Source organism: Petromyzon marinus, chromosome 4, assembly GCF_048934315.1.
Source record: "Petromyzon marinus isolate PM22_M1 ecotype Great Lakes invasive population chromosome 4, UKy_Petmar_22M1.pri1.0, whole genome shotgun sequence".
NCBI lineage: Eukaryota > Metazoa > Chordata > Hyperoartia > Petromyzontiformes > Petromyzontidae > Petromyzon > Petromyzon marinus.
In genome coordinates this window covers 21430216-21447473 of record NC_133670.1, presented here as the reverse complement: position 1 = coordinate 21447473, position 17258 = coordinate 21430216, and the positions used below count along the sequence as shown (strand labels likewise).

General features: G+C 42.9%; 1 protein-coding gene across 2 annotated transcripts in view; it reads left to right on the top strand.

Moving 5' to 3' along the window:
• The window catches only part of LOC116938420 (voltage-gated delayed rectifier potassium channel KCNH8), an 80346-nt gene that overhangs the window by 6042 nt on the left and 57046 nt on the right, over positions 1-17258 (top strand). Inside the window, exon 2 of one of the 2 annotated variants that reach the window (XM_076060011.1) lies at positions 14537-14748. Coding sequence is in view for 1 of the 2 variants with exons in the window: in XM_032945536.2 (XP_032801427.1) it covers positions 14537-14770 (234 nt within the window). In the remaining variant the exon portion in view is untranslated. Of the gene's footprint in view, positions 1-14536; positions 14771-17258 lie in introns of both variants that reach the window. The other variant, XM_032945536.2, reaches the window with a different exon arrangement.

Below are 17258 nucleotides of genomic sequence, written 5' to 3'. Positions count from 1 at the left end.
TCATAAATAAAAAGATAATACTCCTTAAAATAGTGTGTGTACAAAGGCACTTATTTTTTGTATGTTGAGGGAAATATATGTGGAGGCGTATTGTATGCTATGTGTTACTTACATTCTCCGCAATGACGCACGTGATTATATTGTGGTACACAACCGTATTGTGTGTAATTGTAAGTCGTTACAACAGTGCACAAAACAGTAACAAAAAATTTACTCAAGGGCGGCTTGTTAAATTATTGTTGTTAAAGCTGGCGTCAGGTGCCATATTGATTTACATAATACTGGCTGAAATAAACGGGCCTTTAGAGACAGCGTGTTGGGTTGTAGTAGTACTCGTAAGCAGTCCAAAGTTATTATAAAACAAATATACAACAAGTGTATCATCACAGTCAGCTACCAACAATCCACTGCTGGACGAAGTCCTCCTTAAGCCATCGCCATCTCTGAAAGTCCTGCAATCTTACAATCCCCTGCAATGTTACAATCCCCTGCAATGTCTTGCAATGTTACAATCACCCAATCCCGTGCACACGATCTGATTTAGGGGCCGTCCATAAATGACGTCACGCGATTTTGGACGATTTTGACCCCCCCCCCTCGTCACACGGCGTCATAAAAAGTTAGACCCCACCCCTCAAATATGAAGTCACAAAGCTCTGCCCCCCCCCCCAAAAAAAATATATAACATGCTTCAAATCGCTTGAAATTATTGTCATTGTAGTCCGTATTTAATGTGGCGCTGCACTCTGATGTTGTAGGAGAAAACATTTATTAAAAAGTCGATTTCATTAAGTAGAACGTGTTGTCTATATTTATATAAAGTTGCGCATTTTGATGTGACGTCACATTTCTCACCCCCCCCCCCCCTCGTCACACATCGTCACAAATGTTTCACCCCCCGCTCCCTCCTAGTTGCGTGACGTCATTTATGGATGGCCCCTTAATCACTCCATACCCGCGGTGGGCATTCTCGGATGCATTCTCTCCCTCAGCTGCCACTCCTTTGTTAGTCTCAACCACGGACTCGGCGACATGTCTTTCCCAAGCCCAATTACCTTTCTTAATAGGCCATATGATGTCGTCTTTAACCCACACGCCTCCGATTAGCGTGGTTGGCTGAGTGCGAAAGAAGTTCAAACACACATCACAACCTGCATATGTTCTTCTGATCCACGTGTTCGTCTCTCTGTCTCGTGAGTGTAGTTCCAAGCATGCATCTCCCCATGCTTCTTCTTTTCGCACTTCTGAGCGTCAACTCCATTGTCTTCATCACTGTCCCATGGTGTTGAACCATGTGCACAATATGGCAGGGGTATGGTATCATAGATGACACGTGGCACCTCTGAGAGAATGAAAGGATGAGGACGTAGAGGAACAAACGACACCCGGGCAAGGTAACAGCCAACACTAGCAAGAAGCAAAGAGCTGATTTAAAGCTTTCGTGACTGCAGGGATTCATATTCTTGGTTCTTTCGGTAAAGTCACGTAGAACGAAAACAATAAAAGAATAAAAATATAAAAAATAAAATTATCACGACGTTTCGACTGCAACACAAGCAATCATCATCAGGTGTGAAAACCCACAGCAAGAAAATTTGAAAAAAGTGGTTTTCACACCTGATGATGATTGCATGTGTTGCAGTCGAAACGTCGTGAGAATTTTATTGTTTATATATATTTTATTGTTTCCCTTCTACGTGACTTTACCGAAAGAACCAAGAATAAGCAAAGAGCTATCAAGAAAAATTAAGAGGTTCTGTACATCCGAATAGATGACCTTGTTTTGTTAATAGCACTGTTACAGGTCGTCCAAGCACACGTGTCAGGCCGAATAAGGTTCATAGGTTTCAGTGGGAAAGTCTGTGACCTGTTGCAACTTACGAGTGCACTTTATGAATTGCTTAATATTACGAATACATATGTATGCAATGCATCCAAGATCACTATCCTTGAATGTATATGTGTACATTTAAATTTGGTCACTGTAGGTCAATGAGTACAAGTAGTCCCCGACTTACGATGGAGATGCGTTACGACGGCCCCATCGTAAGTCGAAAATATCGTAAGTCGAATCGTCGTAAGTCGGGGACTACCTGTATTTATGAAAGCTAGAATATCAGTGCCAAAACAAAGACTGTAGCATGTATGCATAAGAGATAAATGATCTCACGTTGACCAAAAAAACATTCGTTATGAAGACATACATCACGTACTGTAATTCGTGATCTCAAAAATGTATTTTCTTATCCTAAATGACTGTACCTGGATACCAAGCCACACGTTTGGTACGAATGCTGCATGCGTGCTTACTCACAAGTACAGAGACACACATCCACCGTGTAGCCTGCACAGGCTGCTGAGACAAGTGGTGTCAGCGAGCACTATTATTAAGCCTGGCGTGGTGCATGAGCAGTGGTGGAGCCACTCATGGGGAGCGGTAGTGTAGCGGTCAGCGCTAAGAACCTGGCGACCCGAGTTCGATTCCCGCTCACGGCCAACACGGGTGGCGAAGAGCTGAACCAGCCCTGGGTTTCTCCGAGGTCAACTCAGCCTCAAACGAGTACCTGGTGTGGATGTTTAAACATCACCGCTGGGGAAACAAAGGCGGTCGGGGGTGGTACTAGCCACCCACCCCCTCGTGTACCGTGCCGGCCTTCATAGGTGCTCGCTAGCAGATGTTACCCCAACAGGCTGTTAGGGCTTTGGTGTAGGCAAAAAAAACATGCCCAGCCATCTCCCCCCCCCCCCCCCCAGTGCTGATGTTGACACACCGCTCCAAGTACTTATTTAGAGCGGAGTCAACTCAGAGGAGGCTCAGGACAGCTTCAGATAATCATCACTGCGTTAGTTGTGGCTGTGAATACAAACTCAGGACGCCAGGTCCTATGCGCAATCACTAACCATAATGCCATCGCTACCGCCTCACATGTACATGCACATACATGTAATGCCTTTCCTTCTTTGGAACAGATGGTACATTTGACACGGTGCCAGAATGACTTCTCTTGTCTGCATAAATTCAATTGAAATTTGTTCCAGCTGTTTGTGGATTCCCAACACAATGGAGGGATCACATTCAGATGCATGATGCTGCTGCTGCTTTTAAAATTAACATTACACACTTCATATATAAATATTTTTAGTTTTCTAGTGAATTTGCAGAGTGAATGTATTTACTAGTTATTGGGGGGGGAAACAACCTTACTATCTCAGCCAATATAGCATGTGCAAAGCATGACATCTACAAAAACAGCGCAGTATGTATTTTTACAGTTGAAATGTAACCAGCAGCTGATGGGGGAAAACAACAGGACCTACAGTGAGGGAAAAAAGTATTTGACCCCCTGCTGATTTTGTACGTTTGCCCACTGACAAAGAAATGATCAGTCTATAATTTTAATGGTAGGTTTATTTGAACAGTGAGAGACAGAATAACAACAACAAAATCCAGAAAAAACGCATGTCAAAAATGTTATTAATTGATTTGCAAAACATGACTTAGTACTTGGTGGCAAAACCCTTGTTGGCAATCACAGAGGTCAGACGTTTCTTGTAGTTGGCCACCAGATTTGCACACATCTCAGGAGGGATTTTGTCCCACTCCTCTTTGCAAATCTTCTCCAAATCATTAAGGTTTCGAGGCTGACGTTTGGCAACTCGAACCTTCAGCTCCCTCCACAGATTTTCTATGGGATTAAGGTCTGGAGACTGGCTAGGCCACTCCAGGACCTTAATGTGCTTCTTCTTGAGCCACTCCTTTGTTGCCTTGGCCGTGTGTTTTGGGTCATTGTCATGCTGGAACACCCATCCACGACCCATTTTCAATGCCCTGGCTGAGGGAAGGAGGTTCTCACCCAAGATTTGACGGTACATGGCCCCGTCCATCGTCACTTTAATGCGGTGAAGTTGTCCTGTCCCCTTAGCAGAAAAACACCCCCAAAGCATAATGTTTCAACCTCCATGTTTGACGGTGGGGATGGTGTTCTTGGGGTCATAGGCAGCATTTCTCCTCCTCCAAACACGGCGAGTTGAGTTGATGCCAAAGAGCTCCATTTTGGTCTCATCAGACCACAACACTTTCACCCAGTTGTCCTCTGAATCATTCCGATGTTCATTGGCAAACTTCAGACGGGCATGTATATGTGCTTTCTTAAGCAGGGGAACCTTGCGGGCGCTGCAGGATTTCAGTCCTTCACGGCGTAGTGTGTTACCAATTGTTTTCTTGGTGACTATGGTCCCAGCTGCCTTGAGATCATTGACAAGATCCTCCCGTGTAGTTCTGGGCTGATTCCTCACCGTTCTCATGATCATTGTAACTCCACGAGGTGAGATCTTGCATGGAGCCCCAGGCCGAGGGAGATTGACAGTTATTTTGTGTTTCTTCCATTTGCGAATAATCGCACCAACTGTTGTCACCTTCTCACCAAGCTGCTTGGCAATGGTCTTGTAACCCATTACAGCCTTGTGTAGGTCTACAATCTTGTCCCTGACATCCTTGGAGACCTCTTTGGTCTTGGCCATGGTGGAGAGTTTGAAATCTGATTGATTGATTGCTTCTGTGGATAGGTGTCTTTTATACAGGTACCAAGCTGAAATTAGGAGCACTCCCTTTAAGAGTGTGCTCCTAATCTCAGCGCATTACCTGTATAAAAGACACCTGGGAGCCAGAAATCTTTCTGATTGAGAGGGGGTCAAATACTTATTTCCCTCATAAAAATGCAAATCAATTTATAATATTTTTGACATGCGTTTTTCTGGATTTTTTTGTTGTTATTCTGTCTCTCACTGTTCAAATAAACCTACCATTAAAATTATAGACTACTCCTTTCTTTGTCAGTGTGCAAACATACAAAATCAGCAGGGGATCAAATACTTTTTTTCCCTCACTGTATCTCTGAGTTTAATATAGACAGATCTGCGTGCGTGGAACTATTAGTAAGGTGATGGAATCACCATTGGAATAATCCAATTTTAAATTCCAATTGTGGCTGAACTTAAAAAAATCCATCCAGAGTTTATGTAATAACTACTACTGTGTGGGAAGTTAACACTGGTGATCCTATGGATGGCCTTGCCCCTACCATGATAATGTGTAATTTCCACAAATTGCTCAAGTACACCAACAAAGATGAGCACCACCCTATGCTTGTTCAATATACACGGACTTTGTATCGCCAATAAGTATTCAACACGAATGGTACATGTACTGCAATGGCCCACCGTCTATTACAGTAGATATGAAGATCAGGTGGAAGACGATTTGGTCAGATGCCAACCGACAGCTCATTACCTGCAGGTCCTGCGAATCATAGCAACTTGGCAAGTACACGAATGAAACAAAATAAACAACACATATTTTTAATCACATGTAACGGGCATACTTGTGTTTTTCTAAGAGGTAGACGCCCCGAAAAAAAATATTTCAAAAGCTGAATGTTTAGCGAATGGAAGTTTACGTTTTGTATTAAAGTCTCTTCCACACGTCTTATTGCAGATTTGCCCTTCACAAACAGCCTTAAAAAAAAAAAAGAAACTCTTCGCGAAGACGAAGAGAGCAAAGGGTCAAACAGGGAGCATTATTCCAGATGAAGGTTTTTTTGCTGGAAGTGTCTTCCGCACGTTGTATTGATTTGAGGGGGGTTGGGGGTGAGTGGAGAGAAGAGGAGGAAAGAGGAGAGAGAAGAGGAGGGAGAGATGGGTCGAAACGTGGGGCTGCCTGCAGAATGGCAGTGTTATGAATCTATTCATACTGAATGATATTGTACATTTTAAATGGATTGTACATATATTTTTTTTACAAATATAATTCATATTGTGCCTCAGTATGCCTTTACATTGGCGTTCTTTTGTCAGTCATTTTCAGCAAAATTCGACCGCCTTTCACACGAGAAAAAAAAAAGACGTGAAAAAATGTGATGCAGGAAACACAATTGACCTGTTTAAGGTCATGCTCACCTTGCAGAAAGCAGCGCATCTGCGCCCTTACACGTTCTACGGTGATATAGGATTAAATTGAGTGAGTATGTGGGAATACCACGAGTTTATTCCCTTAAGTGAACTCTGTGCTTGCTGGCTCAGCCCAAAGTCAGCTGGGATGAGTCCGGTAGTGCGTTGTGTGAGAAGGAAACAACAACGCACATAGCCTTTAACCGACTGCTATGGCAAGTGCTGTTAGTGAGCGCCTATGAACGAGAATATGGTGTCTGTGCAGGACTGCCCCAGTCTGAAACCACATTGGGGCTGTGCAAGCCTCTCCTTAGCGTGCCTGGCTAGGCGATGTTGAATCATCCTTGCCAGGACCTTTCCCGGCACACTGAGGAGGGAGACGTCATGTTAGTCGTTGCAATCAGTGTGATCTCGCTTCCTAAAAATGGGGACCACAAGGGAATCTTTCCAATCTTACATAACCTGTCCTGTGAACCAGACAGCTGTAAAGATATCGCATAAGGCAAAATGTACAGAGACGCCAACCTCCCTTCAGTAGTTTGCTAGAAAGGTCATTTCTGCCCGGCGTTTTACCTGGTCTCAGACTCCAGATCACCCTTCGCGCTTCATCAACAGATGACACAACAGGCAAACACTCACAGGGGGCACCGACTTCCGTCAAACTTTTAGGCATGGCAGCCCCGTCAACGTCAACCCCACCTTGCCTCATACAAAGGCAAATACAAAGATCCCCGTGTAGCCTCAACACACCGTTGGGGCAAGTGCTGTTAGCGAGAAACTATGAAGGCCGGCATGGCACACGAGGGGGTGGGTGGCCAATACCACGCCCACATATACCTCCCCACCAGCACATATGAACACAGACACCTGCCAACAAACGTGGACATCACACAGAGGTATGCAGTTCCGTATTGACACGTGCATGCTGCTCCTTGCACTATATCACACAAACACACATATGCTTGATTGCACAATACATATACTGTATATATATACCGCGTAGCTTTGTTGTATTGGAAATATTACTCATAGATCATTACTAAATGCCACTTTATGTGGAAAGGAATCCGTGCATTATATACAGTACAGTCAATATCCCAGAATTCATAATCGAATTCAAGGCTAATGCTACACTGCAGAAAGAGGCAAATGCATTTTTAAAGATTAGAATAAATTTAAACCGTGCTTTTCGTTTTACTAAACCTCACACAGAAGCCTGACGTTGAATACCAAACTAATTGGGAACAGTAACTGCTGTTCCTGTGACATTGCAATGCACTTGTTGTAACACGCTAGCACAATGATAACAGTGCATTTAAATATCCTGAATTTTTTTACTTATTTTACGATTCAGGTTACCATTGCAGAACGGACTCCTAAGTGGGGTTTGACAAGCTTGTAAATTAAGGATGTGTCGTTTAAAACACAAGTTGCGTTAGCTCGCCAATGAGTTTTCATATCGTTCGGCTGCATTGGTTGACATTATATACGTTTCATCCAAGCTCCCCGGCACATGGAGCGAAACGTTGGACATCATGTATGGATGCATGTTAAAATTATTTCGCACCGTACGTAGCCAACCACGTTCGTCGGAGTTGCGGGGGAAGGACAACAAACACCAAACTAAACATCGTGCTGGACAACACACTGAGCGACACGAAAGCACATCGGCGGAGCCGTGAAAAGCTATACGCAGTCGTACTAGTGAAATTGTATACATCAGCCAGACAGACACCGAGCAACTAATTCTGCGTTGCCTCTTCCAATGAACTCACTTCACCCATTTCCTAACCTGCCTCACCACGTGTTCTCTTTTCCCTTGTCACCTTCACTGCGGTCTTGATACATCTAACCACAACTCCACTCACGTTCTGCCCCACTCTGCGAAGCAGTTTTTTTTTACCTCGTGTTCCTGCCACTTTCTGGCACAAGCATAGAACACAACAGCAGGGCAGAAGACAGCTTGTACGTGATGTAGCCCGTGTGGATTGGAGCAGGTGCAGCGTGAGCGTGGACCAGTATGGAACACAAAACTGGCAACAGAACGATGCAGCTTTTGTATGCATTTTAAACACAGCATATGATATCACTGTCCCATTTAATTAAAACAGTATGTATGTATGGGCTGTATGTTGAACTTCTGTCACACCGCGCGTAGCCAACCGTGCTAATCGGAGGTGCAGTAGTATGGCATCGGTGAATTCAGACACACCTAAAATATATATATCGGATGCTGCTATGCTATAATGCTTAGCACACTGGCAATTGACACGATTAAATTCCCCCAACTCTGTCCACCCAACCATCGATCGCATATGGTGTGGGTCCCCCCCCCCCCCTTCTTCCTCGACATCTGGCGCGCATTGAAGAGTAGGCCAAATCCCCTCTGCTCGAGAGCTCCCTCTCTAGTGTGCGTGCGTGCGCGAGCAAGCAATCGTAGGTCTGCGCCTTTACTTGTCGCCTTAAGCAAATGTACGTTAAACGAGGCGTGCTCGAAGTACAAAAGCAAATGACGCGTGTGAGGGTTAAGTCCTGGGACAACAACGGGTTTCTGTACGTGTTTAATCCACCAGCCATTCACAGGTTTTTGGTTTTTAGAGGTGCTGTGCCATGACATGTGCACGGGTAGTTTTCGGTTTGTGCCGGGAGCACGCGGCTTGTTTATAGCGGCACAAGCCCCCTACCCCGTGACACCGAAGCCACTTTATGTGCCAAACAATTTTATGGATGCACGGATGGTTATTTATGGGCATGTTATAGCGGAGTAACGTACCAGTTGTGTGTGAAGAATGGTGATGAGCAGAGAGACTGTTGTCAAGACGAGCTGCTTCGGACGAGCTGTAACATCTGCAGAAAAGAGCATCACAGCTCATTGGATTTTTCCAATCTAAATCAAGATTTTGATTCAAGGCTAAATGGGACCGTCTGTGTGGTAGAAGAATATGAATATCTCGCTTCGTATATGTTTTTTGTATGGCATGTAGTTAACATGAATATGTTCATGTGGAGGTTGGTGGACAATTAAAACGAGCACACTGTGGTGCGAATGTGCTCACCAATTTCAAACCATGGGCCACATTGTACACTGGCATCCGGCCATCGATTATTCGCTGATAGATGTTTACAATATTCACCAGGCACATGAAGCCAACCACTGGCTCACAAATCTCAAATATCACACGGCAGTAGTGCTACAACTACACTGGCTCATTTAGGAGGAACGTCACATTTTAAAACGTGGATTCCGGTGTTAAGATAATTATACAATTCATGGAATTTCCAACACTGTTTTTTTTTGGAAGAACATTTGAATAAGCATTTATATCTATATGAATACAGTATTTCTCAAGGTTATGGCTATAGGCAGGTAATCAATTGGCCAGGTAATGTTAATTTTAGTAGCTGTATGTAAACCTACTTCGCTTCCTGTATCATCAAACTCTATTCTCACATACAGGGAATTACAATCATTTATTCAGCATCTGGCTGATGCGGTTTCTCCAGGAATCACTGCTCGGGAAAAGCTGTCATCCTGAAAGCCATTAGCAATGTCAACGTGGCAGCAGTAATTATGAACAAGCGTTTTCTCAAAAGGTCCACGCTATTTTCATCATCAACAATCGATCCGCGAAAGTTCACTGTTTGAACAGGAATAAAGTGCGTTGCTTCATGTGCCGATTAGGTACGGCGTTTTACGCTTATGTCTGTACACTTACGGGTCATTGGGCACTTTAGAAAAATGCATTTAGAGAAGTGTACTGCTATAAGTTTCCACATGAGCTATCATTTGTGACCAGGTCGTTGCTGAAAAAGAGCTACATAGCTCAGTGGGTCTTACTTGGTAGAAAAAAAATGGTTTTGTTTAGTTTTTCAGCATGGGACATCATTCTATATTTGTTGCTTGTGAGTTCACGTAAATGTTTTTTTTTTGTTCCAGCATTACATGCCAAATGCGTGCACTGCACACGCCCGGAAGACTTCGCTCAATTTGCTGGCTTAGTGGTTTTGCATGTTCTGTTAAGCACATCACAAGTGTTGTTGCACGCAGTGGTCACCGCTCGCGTGTCACGGAAGCCGAAATCGACACGTTGGGTGATACATTACCGAGCAAGCAAAGAATGCATTCCCCCGGCACCGTGGCATGTTTTTTTGTTGTTGCAGGCAAGGTGGAACCGGCTCCGTAAGGAGTTCCTTAGGCCGAGTGGGGAATTGCATGGGCATAATTTGATGGCGTAATTCAAAAGCCAGTAACCTTAACGCCATGAGCGAGCGTGGCCAAAACCACCTCCTTACCGTTGGAATGGAATGGTATTGGCAATGATTAAATTGTTGTAAGGGGGCTATTATAGTTCACTCGGATGAAAGTGGAAGCATAAATTGAAACAAAAAATCCGTTTTGTAGAGAATCTTCGTTTCCGCCTACTTTATGTGAGCTCGAGGACAGTTCTTCTCTTCTGGTTCTTACGTTTCCTACACGGTGACTTTGTTTTGAAGTCAACATGGAATAACATTGAGAGGCAGTGTGAAATACTCTTTGAGATACGTTACAACTGCAACACAATCACGTGCAAAATCAGCTTCCGTATCATCAATAAAATCATACTGAAGCATTGTGGTGTGAAGAGGACAACGCATATTGAGCCGAGGCCTTTGTGCGGCGGTAATTGCTTTGCTGTGGATGGGAGGGTGCTCATTGTGTAGCACTTGACATGCACTGAATGAATTAATGTTGTAAAGTGGTACAAGCAAAGTCCTTGTTGTATTCTTATGTAATTACACATTTATGCCCCTGCAACGCTACGTGATACATTGTCTTTTTAGAAGTTATCGCAATTTTTTTGCTAAATATACCGTCCTTGCAATTAGAATTTTTTTTATGCATGTCTCTCACTTTGTTTTAATCGGGTTATTATTGTTACCTGATGGCTGTATAGCAACGATGCTATATAGTATCTAGGAAATAAATGAAATGCACGAATGGTTACTCAAATAACATAATAATAGGGTGAACGCTCTGTCGACTTTTCTGCACCAATTGTCTCTATTTTTTTTAGTCACGAACAGGACAGAATTCGCAGGATTTGTTTGCATATATATGCATACACACATATAAGTAGAGGAACATGGCTCACACACGGCTATGATCTTCCCTTGGCAGCAGAGCTGGGTGAGGGATAATGACGCAATTTTATTGTCCTGCCCTTTGGTTTAGTGTGTAACATTAAATGCCCCGCCCAATATTATTTTACCAATATACAGGGTTTTTTAATAGCATTATTTATGAGGCCATTATTTTGGGAACAAAAAAAAATGCAGATAACTCTCGCAGTACTTAAAATAAATAATAAAACGTATCTTCGTGAATATAAGTAGCGTGTCAGGCCGTGAAGTGCTCTTGGTTGGTTTTTCATGCATAAAAGGGCGTGCAAAGTGCCCATTATTAACTTGCAGTGAGATCCTGTGCACATGTTTTTCTGCACGTGTGCCGAACTAAGATAACAAACACGTTACAATGAATCTATGCATTCAATAAGCTAACTCGCGACTGCATAAAAGTAAACATTCTGAGGATGCAGTTATAAATGCCTTCTGCAATAATCTCAGAAGTTTATGTGTGTAGAAATACAGCAAGCATGTCATTCACTACAGTGTTCCTCATCATCATCAACAGCCATGAACCAATGCTGGATGAAGGCCTCCCCACATCATTTCCATCCCGTATGGCTTTGCGATTACATCATCCTCCGATTTGCACGGTTGGTTACGTACGGTGCGAAAGAAGTTAAACACACATACAAGATCCGTCTCACCCCTGCACACAAGCAAATTTCATCACTCCATGCCAACGGCGGTTGTTCTCTAAGGCTTGTGCTCACCTCTGGTTATCTCATGTGTCGGCCATCACCGCTTCTGGTGTAGTGTCCTACCCACTTACCACCTTGCTTAACAGTCGATAGGATGTCTCTCAATATCCGTTTGTTCCGTCGTACATGTATTAACGTTCTTCATCTCAGTGTACATTCCCAGCATGCATCTTGTCCATGATATTGTGTACTGTAGAGCTAGTGTTCCATTTTCTTTGCCAGTGTCAATGTTTACTATTCGTATATCATAGCGGGTAGTATGCTTATGACTGAAAACGGTTATATGTTTGGGACATTGATATGCGTATTTCATTGTCCGATTTCATTATAAGATTTATATTTCCAAAAATACTTTAGTCTCTGTTTCACCATCCTGATCTGCCCTTGTTATACACTGTTGTGTTTCAAGCTATGTAACACTGTGAATTATTAATAATACACCTTTTGGCGTCATCTGGTCGAGCGCCAATTGGGTCGAGGCTCAAAAGAAAGCCGTCCCTTGGTGTGGACCATTCAGTTTCAAGGACAATGCCACATATATTATCATAGCATATTTTTTGTTTGCATTTTGACTGCAGGTATTGTGGTTAATGCAGACATGAATCCTTGTAAAAAAAAGGTTTAAGTTTTGTTGCCAGAAAAAAGGGGAAAACCCCTATTATTACATTTTGGTACTGGCAAAGGAGGTCTAATGAAAATGACTGAATTATTTTTATGTTTAGTAAACTTGATGCACGTAAACTTTGACTTTGCTCATACGTCTCATGAGCATCGCGTTGCAGTCTTTTATGTAATATTTTTCAGTAATTTCCTGCAGTTCATTTTCAATCCTTTGAACAATTACCATGTTGTCAGCAAATCTGAATTTCTCAAATACAATTTTCAGAAATTATAATTTAACGCCACTGTGAATTGCCTTGGTGAGAGCATATCTCATTACATGACTCATATTATGGTTAGTATTGTTACTTTATTGATGCAATCTCAATGTAAGCGTTGCACCTTTCGAAATATCTTTGTTTATGTTGAATTTATTTCGCACCGTACATAGGCCACAATGCTAATCGGAGGTGCGGGTGAAGGACAAACCAAATACAAAAATCAGTTCTAAAGAAATGAACTCGGTTCGTGTGAACCTGAATGACTACATCAATTTCCACTGACTAAAATGTATTTTCCATGTCTACAAAAGCCAGACATAACCATAATGCATAGGATCGCATATGCATTCAACATTCAAGGTCTCTGAAAATACACAATTGTTCATTCGACTTGTTTGAATCTGCTGTAGTTCACAGCCTCGACAATTAAGACGGGCATATTGCCCTCGACACTGGGATCAACCTGAACCACGAACATTTTCTGTAACACTGCAAAAATGCGCTTGACGTATCTTGGTTTAATTCCTTCCACAGTTTTTTTTCTTCTGAGGACCTTTTCACGTACACACACACCAACGAGACATATACAATATACACATGCAGACACAACAACAACAAAACCAGCTGCCATTCGACACTAAATGGAGGTGACATGACCACAGTGCTCGTGCCAAGCTAAGTGCACTTTGAGGCCACGTGATGTGTCGAAGGCTGACTAATTGAGATTGGCTGGCAGATGCACTACCTGCGTCCCCCACTGTGGAGGCAAAACAAGGACAAAGATCCGCCGTACAGCATTAACAGACTGGGAAAGTGCTATTTGTGAGCACCGATGAAGGCCGGCACGGCACGCCGGGGGTGGGTAGCCAGTGCTGATCTTTACACACTGTACCAGGTATTCATTTAAGGTAGAGTCGACCTAGAGGATACCCAGGACAGGTTCAGATATTCACCAAATGTATTGGTCGTAAGCAGGAATCGAACTCGGCCTCGTCCGGGTTTGTAGTGGAGTGCGCTAACCATTGTTGCCACCTTTGGTCCTCCCCACACACACACACACATCACTTACGTGAGTAGCCGCGTACAGGCAGATGAACAAACGGATCACACGGACAAACGCATTATAATTTTAACATATATTTTTTTTCATGGAGATTTGCTCAATGCAAAAACAGTACTTTCAATATTTGATGAAAGAGCACCAAAAAGCATCCATTGGGCATCTTGCCCTTATGTCAACGCAATTTGAACGTCTCCTGTGACTGCACACAAAGCAATAATGCTAAACGCAGGCAAGAGTGCTCAACCGCATCATTTAAAATAACGACACGACAAAATGGAGTATTTAATAATGGGCCACATGCTGGAACAATGGACAGTTGTGTGTCTGTGTGTCAGGACATATCATAAGCCACGATTCATGTAACCGTAGTAATGATTTATTTTACCTGATCATCAATTAGAAAGTTATTTATATATATTCCCTTCCATTTAAGCCATCTGAAGCTGCCAAATGTGGCAACAGTTAATAATTAAAAACCAAGTGAAAGAATGCCATATTACTAGGCAGCAGCAGCAGCAGCAACAACCGTAGCTCAGAGTAAGCCGAAAGCTGCCAGCACAATTTGAGCACGTATCTGCCGAGCCTAAACCAAACTGTCTTGCCACAGGATATGAATGTCACGTCCTGTGAATATCCCCTCCTAAATATCGGGGACGAATGAATATGACAAGCGTTCAGCGTGTTACATTTCCACAATGTCGTCTCGCACCGCTTTCTTCCATTCCGAACCGGACGAGAGCACGGATGTCTGCATATTTCCTCCTCCCCGCCACCGACCGCAGACAGCAACTTCGTGCTGGGCAACGCGCAGGTGTCCAACGGCTACCCCATCGTCTACTGCTCGGATGGCTTCTGCGAACTGACGGGCTACTCGCGCGGCGAGGTCATGCAGAAGAACTGCGCCTGTCGCTTCCTGCACGGCGACGAGACGGGCGAGATCGCCACGCTGCGCGTGTGGGAGGCCCTGGAGGAGAAGCGGGAGTTCAAGACCGAGGTGAAGCTCTACAAGAAGGACGGTGAGCCGTCGACGGCGGTGTTACTTGCTTGGCCGAGAAAGGCTCGCCGAGTTAGGGGGGTCCCGCGTTGAAATCGTTGCCCTCTTTTTTGTTTGTTTGTTTGTTTCAAACGAGTGTTCCCCTATGTGGAATCGAAATGAAAGTACCTGGGGGGGGAGAACAAAAAAAAACGCCAACCCATATGAGGGGGATACCATATATATATTTTTTATTTTTTTGTAAAATAACACTCAGAGCCGGGATATCCGATGATCTTTCCAATCACTCGAATAATGGTATAACACGAAACCAGTTGGAAAATAGGTTTTACCTCTGTTGCCAATGTGTGCCGCTGGACGGGAGGTAATGGGTGTGGCTCGGGGCGGCATCGTCAATGTCATCAGCTGCGTCACGTTGGGCGTGGCTTGCTCGGGGGTTTCCTGCCTTCGAGAGGCAGGGTGGGGGTTTGGCTGCGAGTATTAAATGAGCCCGAGTATACAACCGCGAAAATAACATGTACATTACAAGTTTTCGTCAATGAATTATAAAAAAAATTATGAACCAAGCAGAAAGAGCACATTTGGTTGGAAATGCTAACATGCACCCTGTAGTATACACATGTATGAGTGTGGCACAATTAATCTGGTGTCAGTAGAGCCTGATAGGCTTTGGCCCATGTTAAGATGTCACTGAAATAAGCAATGGTGCGATGTTATGGTGTGCAACCGCACATTGATCCATTGCCTTTAAAGGCATCTTCTGGTAACTGCTGAAAGCAGGTGGACGAATCTTGTAAGATAAGGCTAGTATTAGCAGTGACATGAAGTGCATAAAGCACGTGTTGAAGTTATCTTTTATTTTTGCAGTAACACAAAACAATGTTTCGCAGATTAAGAGCTTACTGTGATAGCAGTAGCTTAAGATTTCATAAGGCTATCGACGTAGCATACAGATGTGCTAACACGGCTTTTGTAAGGTACACCCCTAGATGAAGTGGAAAGGATCCAGAAAAATCGGTTCAAGGGGCATGCATAGTAATCTCTAATGCGTTGAATAACAAAACGTTATTAGAATCTGCGCAGAAGCGTCTTGTGTAGGTTAAGGAGCCACGTTGACAAATACAAAGAAATGTAAGAAATAAATAACTTCATCGTGTAAGACAAAATCATAGCAAAGGCATTTGATTAAAATGTATGCGTGTGTGCAAGAAAATATCCAAGGTTTACGGACATATGTAAAACAAAAACGTGGTTAAAATTATGACGATATACTGTACAGGAAATGGGAAATATGAAACAAATAAAATATTGCTTCATAGTGAATGACAATGAGGGATACCACTGCCAGCAACACGATATTTTGTGTGATATCGATGTCATTATGCATTGTGTTTTCTTGATTTCATTTTCGGAGGAAGCGTAGTATCTTTGTATTCGCAGTCAGAATGTGTGAAACACTGCCCCGTTTGTTTGTTTTTTTCCCCACGGCGAGACTTTCTTACGATGAAACATTTGTGATACTGCATTAGCAGTGGTACACAAGCACAAATAACAAAAGCTAAACACATTGCCTGAATATTATCTTCATCGCACGGTATTTCCTCTTCATGGCATTGAAATTGATAATGAGTTGAGAATATATTTAAGGTCAATATGGATTTTCTTCCACAATCGCTTTGCTAATCAGAAATAGATCAAGAACGTTTCCTTTTTTTCAGTTTTACAGCTTCGTGGCTGCAAACATGATGTGACCACGAGGTCGTTCTCCCTGTGAAGACCTTATAGATTATGTTTAACCCATTTAGACAGCTCTCTATGCCTGTTGATTTTACTCAAGGGGTTTAGGGGTGGATTATACCAAAAATATTAATCAGATACTCTTTGAGTCCTTACCGAAAGACCCAAAGAGTATGAATCCCTGCAGTGACGAAAGCTTTAATTCAAGATTAAACAGATATTTGTTCACACTCTTAAGCTTGCAATGTCGTCTGTAAAAGTATAAGTAACTAAATTTTGATTTAAAGCTTTCATGACTGAAGGGATTTATATTCTTGGTTTTATTATTTCTTCCCTTACACGTGACTTTACCGAAAGAACCAAGAATATAAGTAAATAGTTTGCATCGGACTTCTTGTGTTTTCCCCCAGTTCGTATTAAATTAAATTCATACCTGACTGCTTTAAATATATATTTTATATATATAGAAAATATGAAACTACTTTGTTTTAAACATGGGACATGAACCGAGATCCCCTTGTTCGTACTGTGGTGCTTCGGTCATTGCGCATTTCCAGGAGAAATTGGATTTCTGTTTTAATCATTGTCACACGACAATGGTGTCCTGTCCTTGGCTTCTAGGTGCCACTACTGATTGGGCAGTCTTCATCAGATATAGGAGACCCGTGGGACCACAAGTCCTGGCTTGGTCACTGGAAATGTGCACTTTTCCTATAAAACGGTGTTTGATACGGAAGCTAGCTGAGCATTAGAGGCACTATTATGGAACACTT